This window comes from Lithobates pipiens, unplaced genomic scaffold (genome assembly GCF_037356315.1).
Source record: "Lithobates pipiens isolate NorthernLeopardFrog02 unplaced genomic scaffold, aLitPip1_a1.2 Scaffold_8, whole genome shotgun sequence".
Lineage (NCBI taxonomy): Eukaryota > Metazoa > Chordata > Amphibia > Anura > Ranidae > Lithobates > Lithobates pipiens.
Window position 1 is genome coordinate 484516466 of NW_027507903.1, and position 18967 is coordinate 484535432.

The window sequence follows — 18967 nt, forward strand, 5'->3', positions numbered from 1 at the left end:
CAACACTTGAGTGGTTTAAGGGGAACCATATAAATGTGTTGGAATGGCCTAGTCAAAGCCCAGACCTCAACCCAATAGAAAATCTGTGGTCAGACTTAAAGATTGCTGTTCACAAGTACAAACCATCCAACTGGAAGGAGCTGGAGCAGTTTTGCAAGGAAGAATGGGCAAAAATCCCAGTGGTAAGATGTGGCAAGCTTATAGAAACTTATCCCAAGCGACTTGGAGCTGTGATAGCCACATAAGGTGTCTTTACAAAGTATTGACTTAAGGAGGTAAATAGTTATGCACATTGACTTGACTTTTTTGTTATTTTGTCCTATTTGCTTCACAATACAAGAAATACATCTTCAAAGTTGTGGGCATGTTTTGTAAATTAAATGATGCAAATCCTCAAACAATCCATGGTTATTCCTGGTTGGGCAACAAAACATGAAAAATGCCAGGGGGGGGTAAATACTTTTGCAAGGCACTGTAGTTGTAGGTAGCTGTCCCGAGTCAAACGCATTAAATACTTCCAGTAGTTTAGGTAAAATTACCTCCCCGTATTGGGTATAAACTTCCATGGGGATCCCATCAACCCCGGTGCTTTACAGGTAGGAAAAGAGGCAGCCATCTCTTTCAGCTTGTCTAACGTGAACTGAGCCTCCGGTTCTAGGCGAGCATGATGGGTCAGAACCAGTAGGGATATAGATTCTAGTTGGCCCTCTAGTGCTTAATCAGAGTAACCATCACAAGGCCTGTACAAGTCTGCATAGAAATATGCTAGTTCCATGATTATTATCTCAGGGTCAATCACCAGCTGCTCAGTGGCACAGCGAATGGCTCCTATGGCTGGGGAGGACTGTTGGGACCGGGCAATCCTAGCTAACAAGCAACCTTTTTTTCTCAGCTTTCCTCATAGAAAGCTTGGTTAGTGAAAAAGCATTTCTGCTCTGCAGTGGAGGATCTCAACCGGTCCAGGGAATCCTAGCCAGATATCCATGCCTCCCTCACAGAGTCAGATGGGTCTGTGACATAAGAGAGCTCCAACTGTCACACCTGATCCTCCACCCGCTCCAGGAGGGCTGATGAGTTATGTTTTATGGCCTCAATTTCTGCTATGAAAGTGCCTCTAAGGCATTCCTTAAAGGTATCCCATTTCATTGACATATTAGGGTATGATTGGTTATTATGAAAAAATCCCTCTATTTGACCACCCGCTCATGTGAAGAAAAGAGTTTTAGCCAGAAGGCTTTAATTTCCACGGGGCTCTCAGCAAGGAGACAGCTGGACGGGTAATTAAATGTGCCACCATAGGGGAGTGCTCTGATATCCTTCTAAGAAAGAAAGTAGTGACCAAGTTAAGGATATGTGAGGAGCCTACACAGAGATCAATGCGAGAGAGAGAACCATGAGTTTTAGAGAAGCAGGAGAATTGTTTAGTTGTAGGGTATTTCAACCACCATACATCTGTGCAGTCCACCTCTGTCAGCAGATAGCTTAAAATAGTGCCCCTGCCGCCCAAGGGAAGCTGGACCAGAGCATGCCTGTCCATCTTGGGATCCAGGTAACCGTTAGTCTCCCATGATCATGGTGGAGACTTCAGGCTTGTCAACCAGGTATGACAGAAGGAGCTGTAATATCTCTCTAGAAAATGAAGGGGGATATACACAAAGGCAATAATCACATTCAAGGTAAACAGTTTACAATACAGAAACACATATCATTCCATGGGGTCTACCACAGAGTCTGCTTCCTGGGAAGCCAAGGACTTATAGAACAATACACTCACTCCACAAGAATAGACAGAGTGCATGGAGTCGTACGCCTTGCCCACCCAGGAATATTGCAAAAATGCCACCGTATCTTTTGTGAGGTGGGTTTCCTGTTGGCCTATTGTGGTCGAATGAAATTTCTTTAGACAAGAGCTGATCATAGTGCGGGTCATGCACACCTCGAACATTCCAAGACACTATTGGAGTAGTAGCCATAGTAAACATATTAGGTTTGCACAGCGCTGATGTGGAAGGTTCCAGACCAAGCGCCTGAGTGTGAAAATGTCACGCGGTTTGATAATCGGTCAATTTCTTCAGGTGACAGATGGTTAAATACTGAAAATTCAGTTTCAGGTTAAAGAGGTATTGAAGTGTTGGTTTCTAAACAAAGTGCAACTGTGCAACTTGAGTGGGTGTAGAAAGTATCACATAACCGGTCTGCCAAGCAGTAGTCGCCAACTTGAATGGGGTGGGGGCGATCTGCCTCCTTTTCCACACAGGCCAGTGACTGGTAGTAAAATATGTGCCAACCCGGCCTGCAACTGGGACATAATGAAACACAATAGAAGCGTGTGAGCTCGACACACACTGAGACATGGAACTAAACTTGTTGCTTATCGCTGTATCAGAAGCTATTCAAAGCGCTGGTCTAAGTAAACTGTAAAGTGTTCTGCTGTGTATATAGTAAACTTGTCAACAGACATCATGCCAGGTTTGGCCTCCATGTGTCAGTCTTTGGCTGGAAACAGCATTGCATATACGTCACTTGGATTTTTTGAAGGCTTTTCTTCACTTAAGCAAATTTAGCTCACTTTCGTTGCACCTCAGCCGAGAAATCAGGATAAATTGAAACTTTAGTCCCATTAAAATAAACAGAGCCTTTCTCCCTTGCAAGTCTGAGTATGATCTCATGGTCTTTGTAGTTCAAGAGTCGGCAAACGTGGATCTCGATGGATTGCCAGGGGGAAGGGGCTGCGGTGGGCCCACTCAACCGCAAACAGAGAGGTAAAGGCCTCCTTGCCAAATATATCATGCAGCCATTGCTCTGTAAATGCTGTGGGGCCCCGGTCCTCGACTTTCTCGTGGAGCCCCAAAATGCGGTCATTGTTCTCCTCGGGCGGATCTCAATGTCGTCTGATTTGGCGTTGGCCTGTGCTGCTTATTGTAGCGCTGCCCTGGTGTCTCTGAGTGGAGGCAACTGATCTTCCATGTTACTAATTCTGCCCCCCACAGCCGTGGTTCTCTCCCTTATTTTCTGGAGGTCCTGTTGCACAAGGGATACTGCTTCGGTGAGACCCCCAAACTGCTCTTTCAGGTCACCTACTGAGTGCAGTGTGTCAAACAGGTCAGTAGTAGGGACAGGGGAGCTATCCAGAGGCAGTGTGTCGTCTAATGCTGAGATGCTGTGCTGTCTGGCTCATGTCTGGGGACTGAGCAGCCTGTCCCTTGCAGCTTTTGAATATAATAAAGCATGTCCCCGGGCTGCTCCTTCCCCTGCTGCTTTTGAGCCTTAAGGGACTCACAGCCGACCTCCTGTTGTTCAACAGCGCCTCGCGCCATTTTCTGAAGCTGGGGAGAGCTGGTGCCATCTTGGGCCTCCGTGGCCACCGCGGCATCTTTCTCGCCTTTGCGGGTCATCATGGGCCCCGTGCAGCGCTGGAAACACTCCCGGAACACCTCGGGTACCGGAGCTGGTGGATTGGGTCGGTGTCATTCCGGATAGTCGGCGAGAAGAGGATATGCAGCGGGAGCTCCATGTAATGCATCCGCTCACATGCCCATTTACGGCCACACCCCCGACCCAAGTGAATTTTTAATAATTTTCTTCAGACAAACAGCTTTCTTGGTGGTATTTAATCACTGCTGGGTTTTTTATTTTTTACTAAAGAAAAAAGTTTTTTCTTAGTTTCTGTCAGTACATTTTTTCAAATAAGTACGATTTTTTTCCTTCACTGATGTGCGCTGTTATGCCGATAGGGCGGCATGGATAGGCGGCACTGATGGGAATTGATGGGCAGCACTGACTGGCACCAGTAATGGGCAATCATGAGCATTGATTGGTGCCACTTCTGGGGCTTTACTGTAATCAAGGCACTGATGATCAGTGCCCTGATTACATTCCCTGTTCTCCCCTGCGAGGAGATGCTGCTGATTGGCTCTCCTTGACGCACACTCTGTAGCCTAGAGGTTACTCACCATATGAAAATTCTCATTTGACAGAATACAAGTGATGTAATGTGTTGAATAGTTTTGTATGTATTCTTTCATTTTTGAGCATGCGTAGTCTTACTCTTACAATTTTTTTCAGACGAAAACCATGCTAATTAATAGAAAATGGGATGTTGAATGGATGTACAAAAAAAATTATATAGCCTGCACATCAGGATTTTTTTTGTTTGAAAAGTCAGAATCGGCTGTCGAAAAGGACCACACTAACAGTAAGATTATCGGGCGTCGTATGAAAATTACTGTACGAATTCCAGATCGTGTGTATGGGGCTTGTCACTGTGAGGCGATGAGAGACAATTACAGGCACTTCCTGTATTTACATGTGACCACCTGTGATTGGACATAGCCAATCACATGGTTAAAGAGCCACATCAGGGGCTCTTTACAGAGATTGGGGTTGTGCTGTGTCCTAGCAACATAGCGCGGGCATGACCGTTCGGGTGCGCCGTCATATGATGTCCACCCAGAATGAGAGCCGCACCACACTGCCCCTCCATCATTTGACGATGGGCAGGCAAGTGATTAAACTAACACTGCTCAAAAAAAAATGAAAAACTGCCTTTAGTTTTATTACTTTTAATTTTCTAAGGATTGCAAAAAAGAAATTATTGTTGGGGGACAATATTCGCAAAAAGAAAGCCTTGCTTGTCCTCATCATAACAGTTTAATACATACATTGCTTTTTTAAGTAATGATAGAACGATTGCCAAATGAATAGGCTTTGAAAATTGCTCTGGACTATAAGGGGAAAACAGGTGTGAGCCTGGGTTCACACATATGCAAACACAGACATCGCATGTGATTCGCACCGCATTGCTGCGCCAATCGCCTATGATGTCTGTGCAATGTGAATTCCGCCATACAGTTGTATGGCTGAACATGCATTGGATTTGCACAAAAAAAGGTGCAGGGACCTTTTTTTTTTTTTTTACTGTGTTGGATGTTTTATGCCTTGAGATAGAGCTTTTTGATAAACTGGTTGATTTTAGTTGATACTGGGCCATGGAATATATATATATATATATATATATAATTTATATATTTTTTTTTTTTCTCCCTGAATGACATGCTTTTTTTGTTGTTGATTGAGCTGATGAAATAGTAGAGCCCCTGAGTGTGTGGAATGCGCAAGAGGTGTATCCCAGGCTGTGGCTGCTGTGCTCATACCATCCATGCTCCATTGACCTCCTATAACTTAGAGGTCTGCCTGTTTGGTTAGAAATGTGTACTGTAGGGGACTCCAAACTTTGTAAACAAAGGGCCAGTTTACTACTCTGTTTCACATTTTAGGGGGGCTGGACTCTGGCCAGTGGGAGTAGATGATGACTCAGGCTTGGTGGCAAGTAAAGGAAGGAGAGGGGCAGAAAAGATAATTACACAGCACCCCTGTGGTTTGGAGAAGGATTAGTGCCCCTTTATTGGTGTCAGTGGGAGGAATAGTTCCCCAAAGGGTCAGATAAAGGCAAGCAAAGGGTCACATTTGGCCTACAGGCTGCAGGTTGCTGACCACTGTTATACTGTATATCTGAAAGTGGTGGAGAACTTTGAACACTAGCAGTGGTTGAAAATTTTACAAGCACCAGTCGTAGATGATTTATCAACTGGATTTTGTAACTTTGTTGTTTACCACTTCACATTTGGTGGTGTATAAAACGTATTAACTTTTTTTTTTCACTCTGTCAAAATTATGACTTTCATCACGTGACACTTAAGAATTTCACATACTGTATTTTTCCGTGTATAAGACACTACTTTTTCCTAAAATAGTTAGACTGAAAATCGAGTAGCGTCTTTTACCCGGTCAGTCAGCCTGGGACAGAGCCGTGCAGGTGCATAGCTGGTCATAGCTTGTCACACAGCTTCCTTCAATCACGAGCCATATGTTAGTGACGTCACCTGGAGGTGGAGCGTGCACAGATGTGATCCTGTTGGATGTGGAGAGTGTGCAGATGCATCAGGGACCGGAGCCTTTTGAGCCCAAGATGTCAGAGAATACTGGTAATAAAAGTGAGCGATTGTCTTATTCTGCAAAATTCTAACTGAATGTAGTTATCTATGCAAAAGAGTATGGAAATAGAGCTGCAGAGGGACCATTTGGACCTCCCCCCACTGAGAGTATGATCAGATAGTGGAGAAAACAGGAGGAGCAACTCCTGTAGGTGCCAAAAAAGAAGGCCTTAAGAGGAAAACCAGCAAAATGGCCAAATTTAGAGCAGAGGCTTAATAATGGAGCAGCACCAGAGTGGCTTATGTGTGTCAACCAAACGTATTCAATGTCAGGCAAGAATGTTTGCAAGCAAAATGAACATGATTGATTTTACAGGAAAGGTAAAATGGTTCTTCAGTTTCAAGAGGAGAGAAGGGTTAGCTATGAGAACACGACCAAAGCTCAGAAAATGCCACAAGTTTATGAGGATAAAATCCAACAGTTTCACTCCTATGTCATACAACTTCAGAAAAATATGATTTTGAACCAAGTCAGATTGCAAACATGGATGAGGTCCCTCTCAATTTTGATGTGCCTTCCAACAGAACTGTTGATGTGAAAGGAATTAAAACAGTGACACACAAAACAAGTGGTCATGAAAAGACATGCTATACTGCTGTGCAGATGGTACTAAACTGCCTCCTATACACATTTTTAAGAGGAAACTTATCCTAAAGAGACCATACTACCTGGCATTATTGTGCAAGTTCAAGAGAAGGGATGGATGAATGAAGACATTATGTCCATTTGGTTTGCAATGGTTTGGTCCAGAAGACCTGGAGGGCTCTTAAAGAAGCCAGCTTTGCTTGTCTTTGATGAGTTCCGAGCACATTTAACAGAAAATACTAAAAGGGTTGCATCAGATTTGCAAACACACCAAGCAGTTATTCCTGGTGGACTTACAGGTCAGCAACAGCCATTAGATGTTTCAATCAACAAGCCATTTAAATTCCTTATGAGAGAAAAATGGAGTAGATGGATGCAAAAACAGGTGATAACTTAACACCGGTAGGAAGAATAAAAAAACCAACCATTACTGAGGTCTGCAATTGGGTCCTAAACTCATTGTACGGCATCAAACAAGAGGTGATTGTGAAGTCCTTCAAGAAATGTGGAATCAGCAATGGCATGAATGAAACTGAGGATGAGCTCACATATATAGACAGTGATTTAGAAGACAGCAGTGATGCAAAAGAAGTTGAAGAAATTCTGTCTGGAACTAGTGATGAAGAAGAGAACATTGATGTAACAGAGGCTGAATAAAGTGATATGCTGCATAATATACTGGTATGTCAATGTTACCTGTGGTAATTACTAAATAAAATAGTGTTCTGTTTTAACTATGTTTAAAATATTGATTTTGGGTTGGAAAAGATTTGGGCATCTTATACACAGAAAAATACGGTAACTGATCAAATTTGTTATATTTTTTTTTAAAAGGGTTTTTAGTCACCAAATGTTCATATGTGTTATTAATAAAGTATAGTAAACAGATGAGATATTGTCTGAAATATACCTAATTCCATGGTATTTTCATATATAATAAAGATTATTATTCATCTCTATGCCTTGTTTTTTGTACATTTGGCTATCTTTTATTTTAATCAAACCAAACTAAACAATGGTAAATAGAAGTACATTAGAGAATAAAGGTCTTGTGTTTCTGTAAATAAGCTATATATTGTTCACATTGTACTTCAAAGTTCCGAGGGAACCTTCCCTCATAAACATTTGTGCAGCTGTCCATCCTTTCAGCCCTGATTGTATGTTGTATTCTACCTTTCGTAAAGAAGTTAATGAGCAAGGCTGTAGACAACAGCACACCTACATTTCTCCACCAAGAAGAAGAGGACCCTCTTATGATGGAAGAGGACAAACCCTTCACTCCTCTACAGTGACTACCTGTCCATAATCTCACAATCCTATAGGGTTATAGGAATAGATGGCACCTGATTGCACTTCTCCAGCTGTATCGAGGGAGGTAGTGAACTAGTTGCTGCCTAACTCTATATACAGCCTAAAAGAGTTGCAGAGGAGAATGGGCCAGGTGAGTAGGACCTTTAGATGAGGGACAGAAGAAAATAGCCATTTTAGGGGGGACTGTGGAGGAATGTAATGTACAAACTGATAATCAGAAAATGTCTATTTGCTTATGTGTATACATGTCTCTATGCAACTCCTTACTTATTATATAAGTATACAGATTGGCTCTCTGTTTGGAACTAAAGATGGCAGGTACCCCCTGCTTCCCACACATTAGAAGAAAGCGGTAGTGACGATAGAACCAACTTCAACCAAACTTCAAGCATCAAGTCTCTCCATTTCTCTTGTATTTCAACCAATGAGATGTACCTATTAGACTGACCTAGCAATGACGTATCTTTGTGTATAAACATTAACACCGCCCAGGAATAAACCAGAAGTAACCAAGCTGAACGTGTCTCAGAGTGTGTTTACTTCTAAAGTGCATGCACATTTACACTTTCTAATTAGAAACAGCAGCAGATAACCTTGAACTAGATTGTAGTTCTTATCTATTACAGCGTTAGCTTTTTTTTCAATGCCATACCTTTAGACCCTGCAGATGTGTTTCTTGCAATAGTATGATGTGGTTTATAATTCTTAATAAAATAAAATATGAGAGATCTCTTCACCTTTGAATTCATACCACATACATTCCAAGACATTATTTTTATCTTACCCTCCATTTATGTGTAGAGGAGATGGATGAAATATGTCTGGGGGAACCTCCTGTAGGCAAGGTACTGAATGAGTATACTTCCTGTGGGGAACAGAGCAAAGCACACCAGCAGCACACAGCACATAACATTAACATGAGCCCCACCCTGCACACAACCCCAACCTGTTGTGAGCCTGAATCCCATAACCAAAGAAAAAGCGACCTCGAGGGGGTCGCAAGTCTCTAAAAATATCTGAGACACCACATATCTATAAGTGGTGTATCATGGAAGAGCTGTATAACGTCCAAAATCGAAAAGACACATGGCTAGGTCGGGTGAACATTATAAAGATGAACATCCTGCCCTGTATACTTTTCTATTTACAGATGCTACCGATCCCCTTACCCAGACACTTCTTTGACCGCCTATACAGTCTGCTATCTCGCTTTATCTGGAACGCACTTAAACCTAGGATAGCTCTGTGGGTACTACATCGTCCGAAGCAGAGGGGTGGCCTAGGGGTTCCAGGCATTAAGCAGTACTACCAAGCCATAGCCCTCCAGAAGATTCTTGACTGGCGTTTCCACTCTCAAACAAAGCTTTGGGTCCGTCTAGAGAAATGTCTAGCGGGTAGGAATTTGTCTTGCACGCCTTGGTTGCCTCTGGAGCATAGGGGCCTTTTCGGAGATGACCTCTCCCTTGACAACCCATGTGCTATCGGTCTGGGATAGGATAAACCCACTCCTGAAGCTGGCTCCACTGGGAGGCTTCCTGTGGTTTCCACCCGGTGAACAGATGGCTTTCTTCGAGACATGGGTAGATGATGGAAGCGGCAGTTGAGGGAAATTCATGATGGCAGGCTTTTGAGGTACGAAGCCTTGCCAGTAGGAAGTCAAGGTTCACAGATGAACTTTTGGAGATATAGACAACTACACCACTTCTTTCAGGTACATGGTCAAACTATTAGAGATCCCTCGACCCTCACTCCATTTGAATGTATTTTTATCGTGGGCAAACCGACACCACACCTGGTCTCTGAACTATACCAGCTTCTGGGTTTAGCTGGTCCTCAGACTACCCCCGCCTATATTCAACGTTGGGAGACTGACCTAGGGCTAACATTCACAGAGACGCAGTTATCCCACCTATACCTCCTCACCCACTCATCCTCCATGGACTCCAAAACTCAAGAGACCAATTTTAAACTAATGTCACGTTGGTACAGGGTGCCAGCAAACCTGGCCCATATTTACCCCTCCACATTGGAGCTATGCTGGCGAGGATGTGGACACCGGGGAACATTAATTCACATATGGTGGGAATGCCCCCTAATTAAGCCCTTCTGGGAAAACATACAGGGTCAAGTAAAAACAGTGACAGGGATAGAGGTCACCCTCTCACCGATACTTTCTTTTGCAGGTCCCCCCGATCCCGCTCAGTGTCTACAAAAAGAATGTGCTGGCCCATCTGCTGAATGCAGCAAGGCACCTGGTTCCAATTTATTGGAAAAAGCCTAGAATTCCCACCCGGGAAGAGTGGTGCAGGGGGGTTGTTAGAAAAGTTTTAAATGTTTATTGTGTGACTATTAGACAAACAATATTCCTGAGACTGATTTTTAAAAAACTTACTTCTGAGCACATTATTGTATTAACTTGTATTGTTTTGTCTTAATTAACTCCATAGTAAGTTGTAGGATGATTAGATTTAACTAAATATGATAGCCTAAGAATGTACGGGAACATGAATATCAAAATAAAGTACCATTGTGTACCATGACAAGGTTATTTATGTTCCCTCAGCCAATAGAAGCATAGAGGTGGTATTCTTGTAGGGTATGAGGAGGGGGGACACATTCTTTTTGGTAGACATTTTTCTTCAGCTTCTGTCCTGTAAGCATGTCTCTCTGTTGTGGGCCACATCAGAAATAAATTGTCTGCTTCTCAATACATCTGGAGTTTTGACTGATCACAAGAGAAGATTCCTAACATTTTTGGTCCTTCGCAGCCGAAAACAACACGCTGGTTTTCAGATCAGACGGCCCTGACAAAACTTCGGCCTAAGATCTGGATTCCACTGTCTGTTTCCGAACCTTGTGTGATCCAGTCCAGGTGTTTGAGAGGTAAGATAATTAAAATTATTCTTAATTCTTTCTAAGAGTCTTTTCTTCTCTTTCTCTTTGATTCTGGTTTAATGTGTTGTAATTGCCGACATTGGTATTGATAGCTTATTTCAGTGCTCGTAGACAGAGACACTTGGGGACGTTGTCTAAGGTAAAAAAAATTACGTTGCCCACTGTCTGGACAGATAACAAAAAGATTTGAGGTATACCGAACGTCAGAGGTTAATTGCCTGACGCTGTCGGAGGTTGAATGCCCGACTATTTAAGCGCTGTTTAGTTAAGTGATCTAAAAAGATTGCAAGGCTAACTTTCTTCTGTGTCTGTTTACTTTATCTTTGTTCATGTTTAACCACTTGCCGACCAGCGCACGACGATGTACGTCGACAGAATGGCACGGGCAGGCAAATGGGCGTACATGTACTTCCCTTTAAATTTGCCGTCCTCCAATCGGGAGCACGCCGCCGGCGGCGCGCTCCCGCACTGGTCAGGACCCCCGTGAGTCCGGTCGCGGGACCCGCGGACTCGATCGCCGCGGGCATACCCGCGATCGTCTCACGGAGCGGCCAAATGAAGAAATGCCGTTGTAAACAGCATTTCTCCATTCTGCCTAGCAACTAGTGGCGCTGATCTCTGCTCCATATGATTGGAGCAGAGATCAGTGTTCACTAAATGAAAGCCCAACCCCCCCACAGTTGGTAACACACCCCTAGGAACACTTAACCCCTACACTGCCACCCACTGGTTAACCCCTTCACTGCCAGTGTCATTTACACAGGAATCACTGCATTTATATAGCAGTGATTACTGTATAAATGACAATGGTCCCAAAAATGTGTCAAAAATGTCCGATGGGTCCCCCACAATGTCGCAGTCACAATAAAAATCGCTGATCGCCGCCATTACTAGTAAAAAAAAATAATAAAAAATTATTAATAAAAATGCTATAAAATTATCCCTATTTTGTAAACGCTATAACTTTTGCGCAAACCAATCAATAATCGCTTATTGCGATTTTTTTTACCAGAAATATGTAGAAGAATACGTATCGGCCTAAACTGAGGGAAAAAAATGTTTTTTTATATATTTTTGGGGGATATTTATTATAACAAAAAGTAAAAAAAAATGCGTTTTTTTCAAAATTGTCACTCTATTTTTGTTTATAGCGCAAAAAATAAGAACCGCAGAGGTGATCAAATACCACCAAAAGAAAGCTCTATTTGTGGGAAAAAAAGGACGTAAATTTTGTTTGGGAGCCACGTCGCATGACCGCGCAATTGTCAGTTAAAGCGACGCAGTGCTGAATCGCAAAAAGTGGTCTGATCTTTGACCAGCAAATTGGTACGGTCTGAAAGTGGTTAATCTTTTTTGGTTCTCTCTATAGTGTGGGGAGTGCTGATATTTTTACTCTTGTATTGTTACCCCACGGTACAACAGTCTTTGTTCGTTTACATGAAATCATTCTTCACGTTCTCATGATCTGTGTGTCTGTAAAAAAAAAAAAAAGGAACGCACAGAACTCACTCTCCCCCTCCCCCTCCCCTCATGTAAGGAATGAGGATTGCTCCTGTCAGAAGTTGTAAAAGTTAACCCTTGATTAGCTATGACAATACAGAAGGGTTATATTGTAAATATTAAAACTTAGCATAAAAGAAAAAAAAAAAGGTACACTGATAGCACCAGGTTGCTTTATTATTTTAGCATGCCACGGTGTTATAGGAAGCAAGTGGCAGAAATTGTTTATAGTTTGGGTAGCTGGGACACGTGAAGGTGGATTGCACTGTGGAGTGAATAGAATGTTGTAGAATTATCAGGTGGCTTGATGAATGTGAAAAGAAAAGAAAAAAAAAGGCTGAGGATGTTTTCATTACTATGATGGTCAAGAAGCTGTTTCTCGGAAACAAGAAAATGCAGATTGCCTGACAGAGGTCAATTTGTGCATCTGTGAAAATATTAGGACTTTTGGTGGGAAAGAAAGTCTGAATAATAGTCTTAAAGTAAATATTTATATTGGATGAGTTATTTTTAGAATTCACAGACTTTCAACTGTGAAGTGTTAATGATACAATGCTGTTTATATTTGGGTACATTTATAAAGTCAAAAGGCTAAGTTCTGAATCAGAATACTAAAAATTAATTAAAAAGAAAGAAAGTTCTATTTTGGGGCCCTGTTGATAAGCTTAAATTGTTAGGACCCAAAGTTCAAAAAAGGTATGGGTTGGAAATGGTGGAGTATTGGCTTCAGCATGCTAGAATTAGAGTAGAAGGAAGAACAAAGGAAAAATGCCAAGCCCAATTGTCCCTAGTGGACAAAGAGGATGATCTCATCTGCTATACCCAGAGACCACCTCCTTATAATGGTCCTCCCCCTCAGGTGCAAGTAACTGCCCAGAGTAACACCTTCCCTGTGACATCCACCCCTGTCAAAGGAACCGCCTCTGAACAAAACCCCAACTCCACTTCCTCAAACTCTCCAGACAGTAGTTCAGTCCTGGAGATGAACAGATCGATCCTTGAAACATTAACTGATGCCATAACTCATGCACTGGGTGCCCCAGCAAATGCACAGGGATGGGAGGATCCATTGCCTCCAGAAAGCCCAGACTTAGGAAACAGGTTGACTGCCTTACTGAACAGATGCCAGCTTAGATGGGTACAACGGACTGATTGGCAAAAAAATAAATAAATATTACAGTACAAGAAGACAAGGAAAGTGTCAGTGACTACCTAAATAAATTACGAGAGATTTTTAGAGTGTTCTCCGGGCTCCCCGAAGCTGAGGATGTGAATAGTGCATATTAATTACAGCTAAAGATTGCTTTTTTAAATGGATTGAAACAGGATCATAAAAATTACATTGTTAAAAACATGGTTACTTACCGAACTGCATCAGTTTTAGATGTTTTACAATATGCTAAGCATTCTGAGAAGTATTTGAAAACAAAGGCAAAAAAGAATGTGAAAGTAAAGGTTTTTGTGCAAGGTGATGAAGGAGAGGAGGATGCAGAAGAGTACACTGCTGAGGCAGAACCAGAGGGGTCTCATAGCGGGAGAGGCACAGGTAGTTTTAGAGGAAGGACTACTCTACAAAATTAGACAGTGCAACTAGAGCACTTCCACCCTGTGTACAAGCACTGGTAGCAGCAGCGGTGTAGTGGGTAGCACTCTCACCTAGCAGTAAAGAGGGTCACTGGTTCGAATCCCAATCATGACACTACCTGCCTGGAGTTTGCATGTTCTCCCTGTGCCTGCGTGGATTTCCTCCGGGTGCTCTGGTTTCCTCCCGCACTCCGGGGACATGCAGGTGGGTTGATTGGCTTCTGTCCCGGGTTGGCCCTGGTATATGAATGGGAACATTGGATCCTTGAGGGTGTGCTGCTGCCATCGCTGAAAAGGTACTGCCACAAAGTGATCTGAAAGATATACCGTTATCTAACCCTGACATGACACTTTTTGTTGATGGTTCTAGTAAGAAAAATCCAGATGGCACAAATGCAACAGGATATGCAGTAGTGACACAGGATGAGATTTTGGAAGCGGGGCCACTACCAAAACATTATTTAGCACAAGTTGCAGAACTTGTAGCACTGACAAGAGTATGCATACTGTCAGAAGAAGAAATTTCGTAACCATATACACTGACAGTCAATATGCCTTTTCAACAGTACATGTTTTTGCACATTAATGGAAAAACAGGGGGATGGTCACCTCCAGTAGTAAACAAATTTCACACATGGACTTCATTTTAGAACTCCTAGATGCAATACAGTTACCAAAAAAAAAGCTTGCAATCTGCAAATGTCAAGCACACACAATATATACAGACCCCATCTCAAAGGGAAATAAAAGGGCAGATGAAGCTGCCAAAATAGCGGCACAAGAAACACATAAAATAATGACAGAACGAGAAATCCATAGAGATAGATCATACAGTCCTTACTGATATGCCGCAGTATTGACACATGGAGTAACTCATGTGTCAAACAGGGGGATGACTGAGATGTTTATTTAAGGTATGTACAGTCTATGGCTTCACTAACTACTAAAAAACCTTTTTTGCTGTCAATGTCTTATATGTGCGAGACACAATGCTCAGGGAGGTATAAGACCACAGAAAGGGAAGTTCCCTACATCGCAATATCCATTCCAACACATTTGCATGGATTTTATTGAATTAGACAAATGTGAAAGGAAGAAATATTGTTTGGTAACCAGGCACCCTGACCAAATGGGTGGAGATATTCCTGACAGGAAGTGCAGATGCACAGACAATTATAATGGACCTCATTTTGTAATTAAAAATATAGAACATTTGACAGAAGTGATGAGAATTAAAGGGAAATACCATTGTGCCGATCATCCCCAATCAGCTGGATTGGTAGAAAGACATAATGGCATTCTAAAAAGCAAACTGAGAAAATATATGGAAGAAATAGGTAAAAATAATTGAATGTATTGCCTACTAGTAGCTGTGACCAGTATGTATATCACACCCCCAAAAGAAGATTTAAGCCCATTTGGAATGATAAGGCCATATAAGATACTCTTACAATCAAATGAAACACCTACCGAGCAGTCTGATCATACACCAGCAGAATACATGTCTAGGTTGTTAATACAAAGACATACTAATGATTTTGGTTCTGGTCTAGAAGGTCCAATTTAAGAAGATGAAAAGATGCATGTGGGAGATTGGGTCTCAATAAAAAGTAATAAGAAAAAAGCAGTGATACTCCCCAAGGTGGGATGGTCCTTTCAAAGTCCTCTTAACTACCCCTACTGCGATAAGGATTGCAGAGAGGTCTACCTGGATTCACCAGTCCCATTACAAAAAGGTTTTACAGGCAGAATAGGGCCAGTTGGCTACCAGAGGTTCAGGAAATCCGGCTACAAAGGGAGGTCTCACACAAGGTGGGACTTGTCTCAAACTGGTGAAGTCTCCCTCCCCTTCCAACTCCCCTATCCTATCCGCTGGAACTCTGTAGCTGGTTAGGATGAAATGGACAGTAATTATCCTTGGGTTACTGGTGACTCTAGGAGAGGCATCCATAAGAGGGGTTATACATTATGGAAGAGTAGAGGAACCTTTGAATTAGGAAAGAACAGGAAAAGCATTACATCTAAAACTTTATAGAGGGAATAACTAGCACTATACTGGTAGACTTCTGTCAGATTGCGGGGATACTACTGGGGCTAGAGGACTTCTATGGGCAGATAAATATATCTGCTGGCTCTGGAATAGGGCAGGATGTTAAGCATGGGATCAGGCCCTGTGGACTACAGCGCATCAAGATTGGGGGTATAATCAACCAGGGGCTAAAAAGAGTGGAATAAAGGAGAGACTCATAATCACAAAAGCGGCCAACTCCCCCTGCACAAATAGTAAGAACTGTAACCAACTATTAATAACATTAAAGGAGCAGAGGAAGGAAGATCAGCGGTTGTATTCCATGGGAGCTTGGGTGTCAGGAACTGACCCCTCAGGAACATTTTTCCTTGAGGTATTACCACCTAATAAAATTAGACAACAGGAAAAGGTAGACTGAGAAGGGAAAGAACAAGGCCATACTAAAATAGAAGTTCTGAGTAAAACTATAAGATTCACTAACGTAACAATAGAAGATGCCATAGCTTTGGAGACGGGCTACCAAGAAAAAAATGAGTGGTTAGAATGGTTGAGGTACATGGTTAAAACTCTGAAAAAGGAAAACTGTTTAGTTTGTGCCGGAGTCAGACCACATTTAGCAACAGTTCCTTTTCCTCTAGATCACAATACAGATCCAGAAGGTTTAAAATGTATGTTGCAATTGTATAATAAGAGCTATAAACCTGAAACAAATTCTACTTGTCACACATTGAGTTTGTTGTTTCCCCCAGTACAGAGACCTCAGATACCTCCAGCAGTTACCGCTTATCCGGGCAACTTTACTTGTTTTGCACTCCCAGGGAACCGTAGCGCGGTGGATCTTGGGTCACTACCCGATGACTACTGTGTGGAGAGGATTAACACGGACAACGGTGACTGGGTTGGACATGACATTCAGAGAGCTGGTGGATGTGTGGGGATAATAAACTGCGAGCTAGACTACCGACCAATACCCAAGGGGATTGCGCTATGGTCTAGCTGGCTATGCCCCTAAGAATCCTGTCAGAATACCCGTGGACTAAGAGTCACCGACAGTATCGGAGGGACACCTCTCCCTTGTGGTCATTTGACTCTCAGATCTACATAGATGAGATTGGGGTTCTTTGCGGGGTGCCGGATGAGTTTAAAGCCAGGAATCAGGTGACAGCTGGGTTTGAGTCTCTTCTCTGGTGGGTGACTAAAAATAAAAATGTTGACTGGATTAATTATATATATTATAACCAACAACGATTTGTAAACTATACTAGGGATGCTGTGAAGGGCGTAGCAGAATAGTTGGCCTCCACATCTCTAATGGCCTGGCAGAACCGAATGGTTTTAGATATGGTCCTAGCTGAAAGAGGAGGGGTATGCAAAATGTTCGGTAGCATGTGTTGTACCTTTATCCCTAACAATACAGCTCCTGGAGGGACAGTGACCAGAGCCTTGGAAGGACTGACTGCGCTATTGAATGAATTGGCCGAAAACTCAGGTATTAATGATCCATTCACAACCTGGCTTGAAGGATGGTTCGGTAAATGGACTGGATTTATCACATCATGTTTGATCTCAATCGCTGTGGCTTTGGCTGTTTTGGTCACTTGCGGATGCTGCTGCATTCCCTGTATTCGAGGACTTTCACAAAAACTGCAGTCTCAAGAACAATGTATTAAACCCTCTCTACCTCTGAGGAGACCTATGTGGACATTGAAGCTCAACTTAATGACATACAGTCCGAAAGTGTATAACACAGGGACTATCATCGAAATGTATTGAGATCAAATAGTCACACAAAGAGGAGGGAATGTTAGAAAAGTTTTAAATGTTTATTGTGTGACTATTAGAAAAACAATATTCCTGAGACTGATTTTTTAAAAACTTACTTCTGAGCACATTATTGTATTAACTTGTATTGTTTTGTCTTAATTAACTCCATAGTAAGTTGTAGGATGATTCGATTTAACTAAATATGATAGCCTAAGAATGTACGGGAACATGAATATCAAAATAAAGTACCATCGTGTACCATGACAACGTTATTTATGTTCCCTCAGCCAATAGAAGCATAGAGGTGGTATTCTTGTAGGGTATGAGGAGGGGGGACACATTCTTTTTGGTAGACATTTTTTTTCAGCTTCTGTCCTGTAAGCATGTCTCTCTGTTGTGGGCCACATCAGAAATAAATTGTCTGCTTCTCAATACATCTGGAGTTTTGACTGATCACAAGAGAAGATTCCTAACAGGGGTGAATGCGGTACGAGAGGCCGAGAACTGGGTAGCAACCTGTAGGGGCCTTGAAGGCCAATTCCGCAATACCTGGATACCCTGGACTGAGTACGCTTCAGACCCTAACCAGGTACCCTCTAGCTTGAATATTGCACTACTAGAACTGGCATATCCTACATTTAAAGCCCTCAGACTGGCTAGGGCTCAAGGGGTGACTATATCGCCTCCTAAAAGACCATAGAGAGATATTACTGCTCACGGAACCCTATGCTCGGATGTGGTGTGCTCGGGGCGGATACAGAAGACACTTAAGTCCAACGCTCAGGTAATTTGACCTACTCTACCTGTCCCCTCCACTCCCCCCCCCCTCCTTACCTTCCCCCTAAATACCCCCTCCCCCCTTTAGTCCGCTGCGTAAGAAGAAAACTCTTTCTCCATACCTCCTCTTATTGCCTCTACTCTCCCATCTCCCCCTCCTTCTTCCTCCCCCTCCCCCCTTTTTTTTTATTTCCTTTTTTCTTCTATCTTAAACTTCTCCTTTGCTCGAATGTCGTGGGTGATTAGTGAACCCAAGTTGGACTGGCGGCAGATTTTGATCTTTATAATCCCGGACCCCCTTGGTGGATTCCTACTGTTATTGGAGACTCTGGAAGTCCTGGCTGAACCCTTGCTGTTATTATGAGGTTTCCCTGACACGCGGGGAAATAGAAGGTGGTTAGCTGGAGGCCATTGGACTGCCCCAGCTGCGGGTCTTGGACCACACACCCTATATATTTTTGGTTACAGCATACCCCACAATCGATCTTGCGGATGGGAGGCCAGTAGATTAGACTCCATACCTCCTAG

At 42.7% G+C, this 18967-nt stretch overlaps 1 protein-coding gene across 3 annotated transcripts in view; it reads left to right on the top strand.

Moving 5' to 3' along the window:
• Positions 1-18096, top strand: part of RAD52 (RAD52 DNA repair protein) — a 322154-nt gene extending 304058 nt beyond the window's left edge. For all 3 annotated transcript variants that reach the window (XM_077468921.1, XM_077468920.1, XM_077468923.1), the window contains one exon: positions 10074-18096. In XM_077468921.1, coding sequence (XP_077325047.1) covers positions 10074-10171 — 98 coding nt within the window. In that variant the 3' untranslated portion in view covers positions 10172-18096. The remainder of the gene's footprint in view (positions 1-10073) is intronic.
• The last annotated feature ends 871 nt before the right edge of the window (positions 18097-18967 follow it).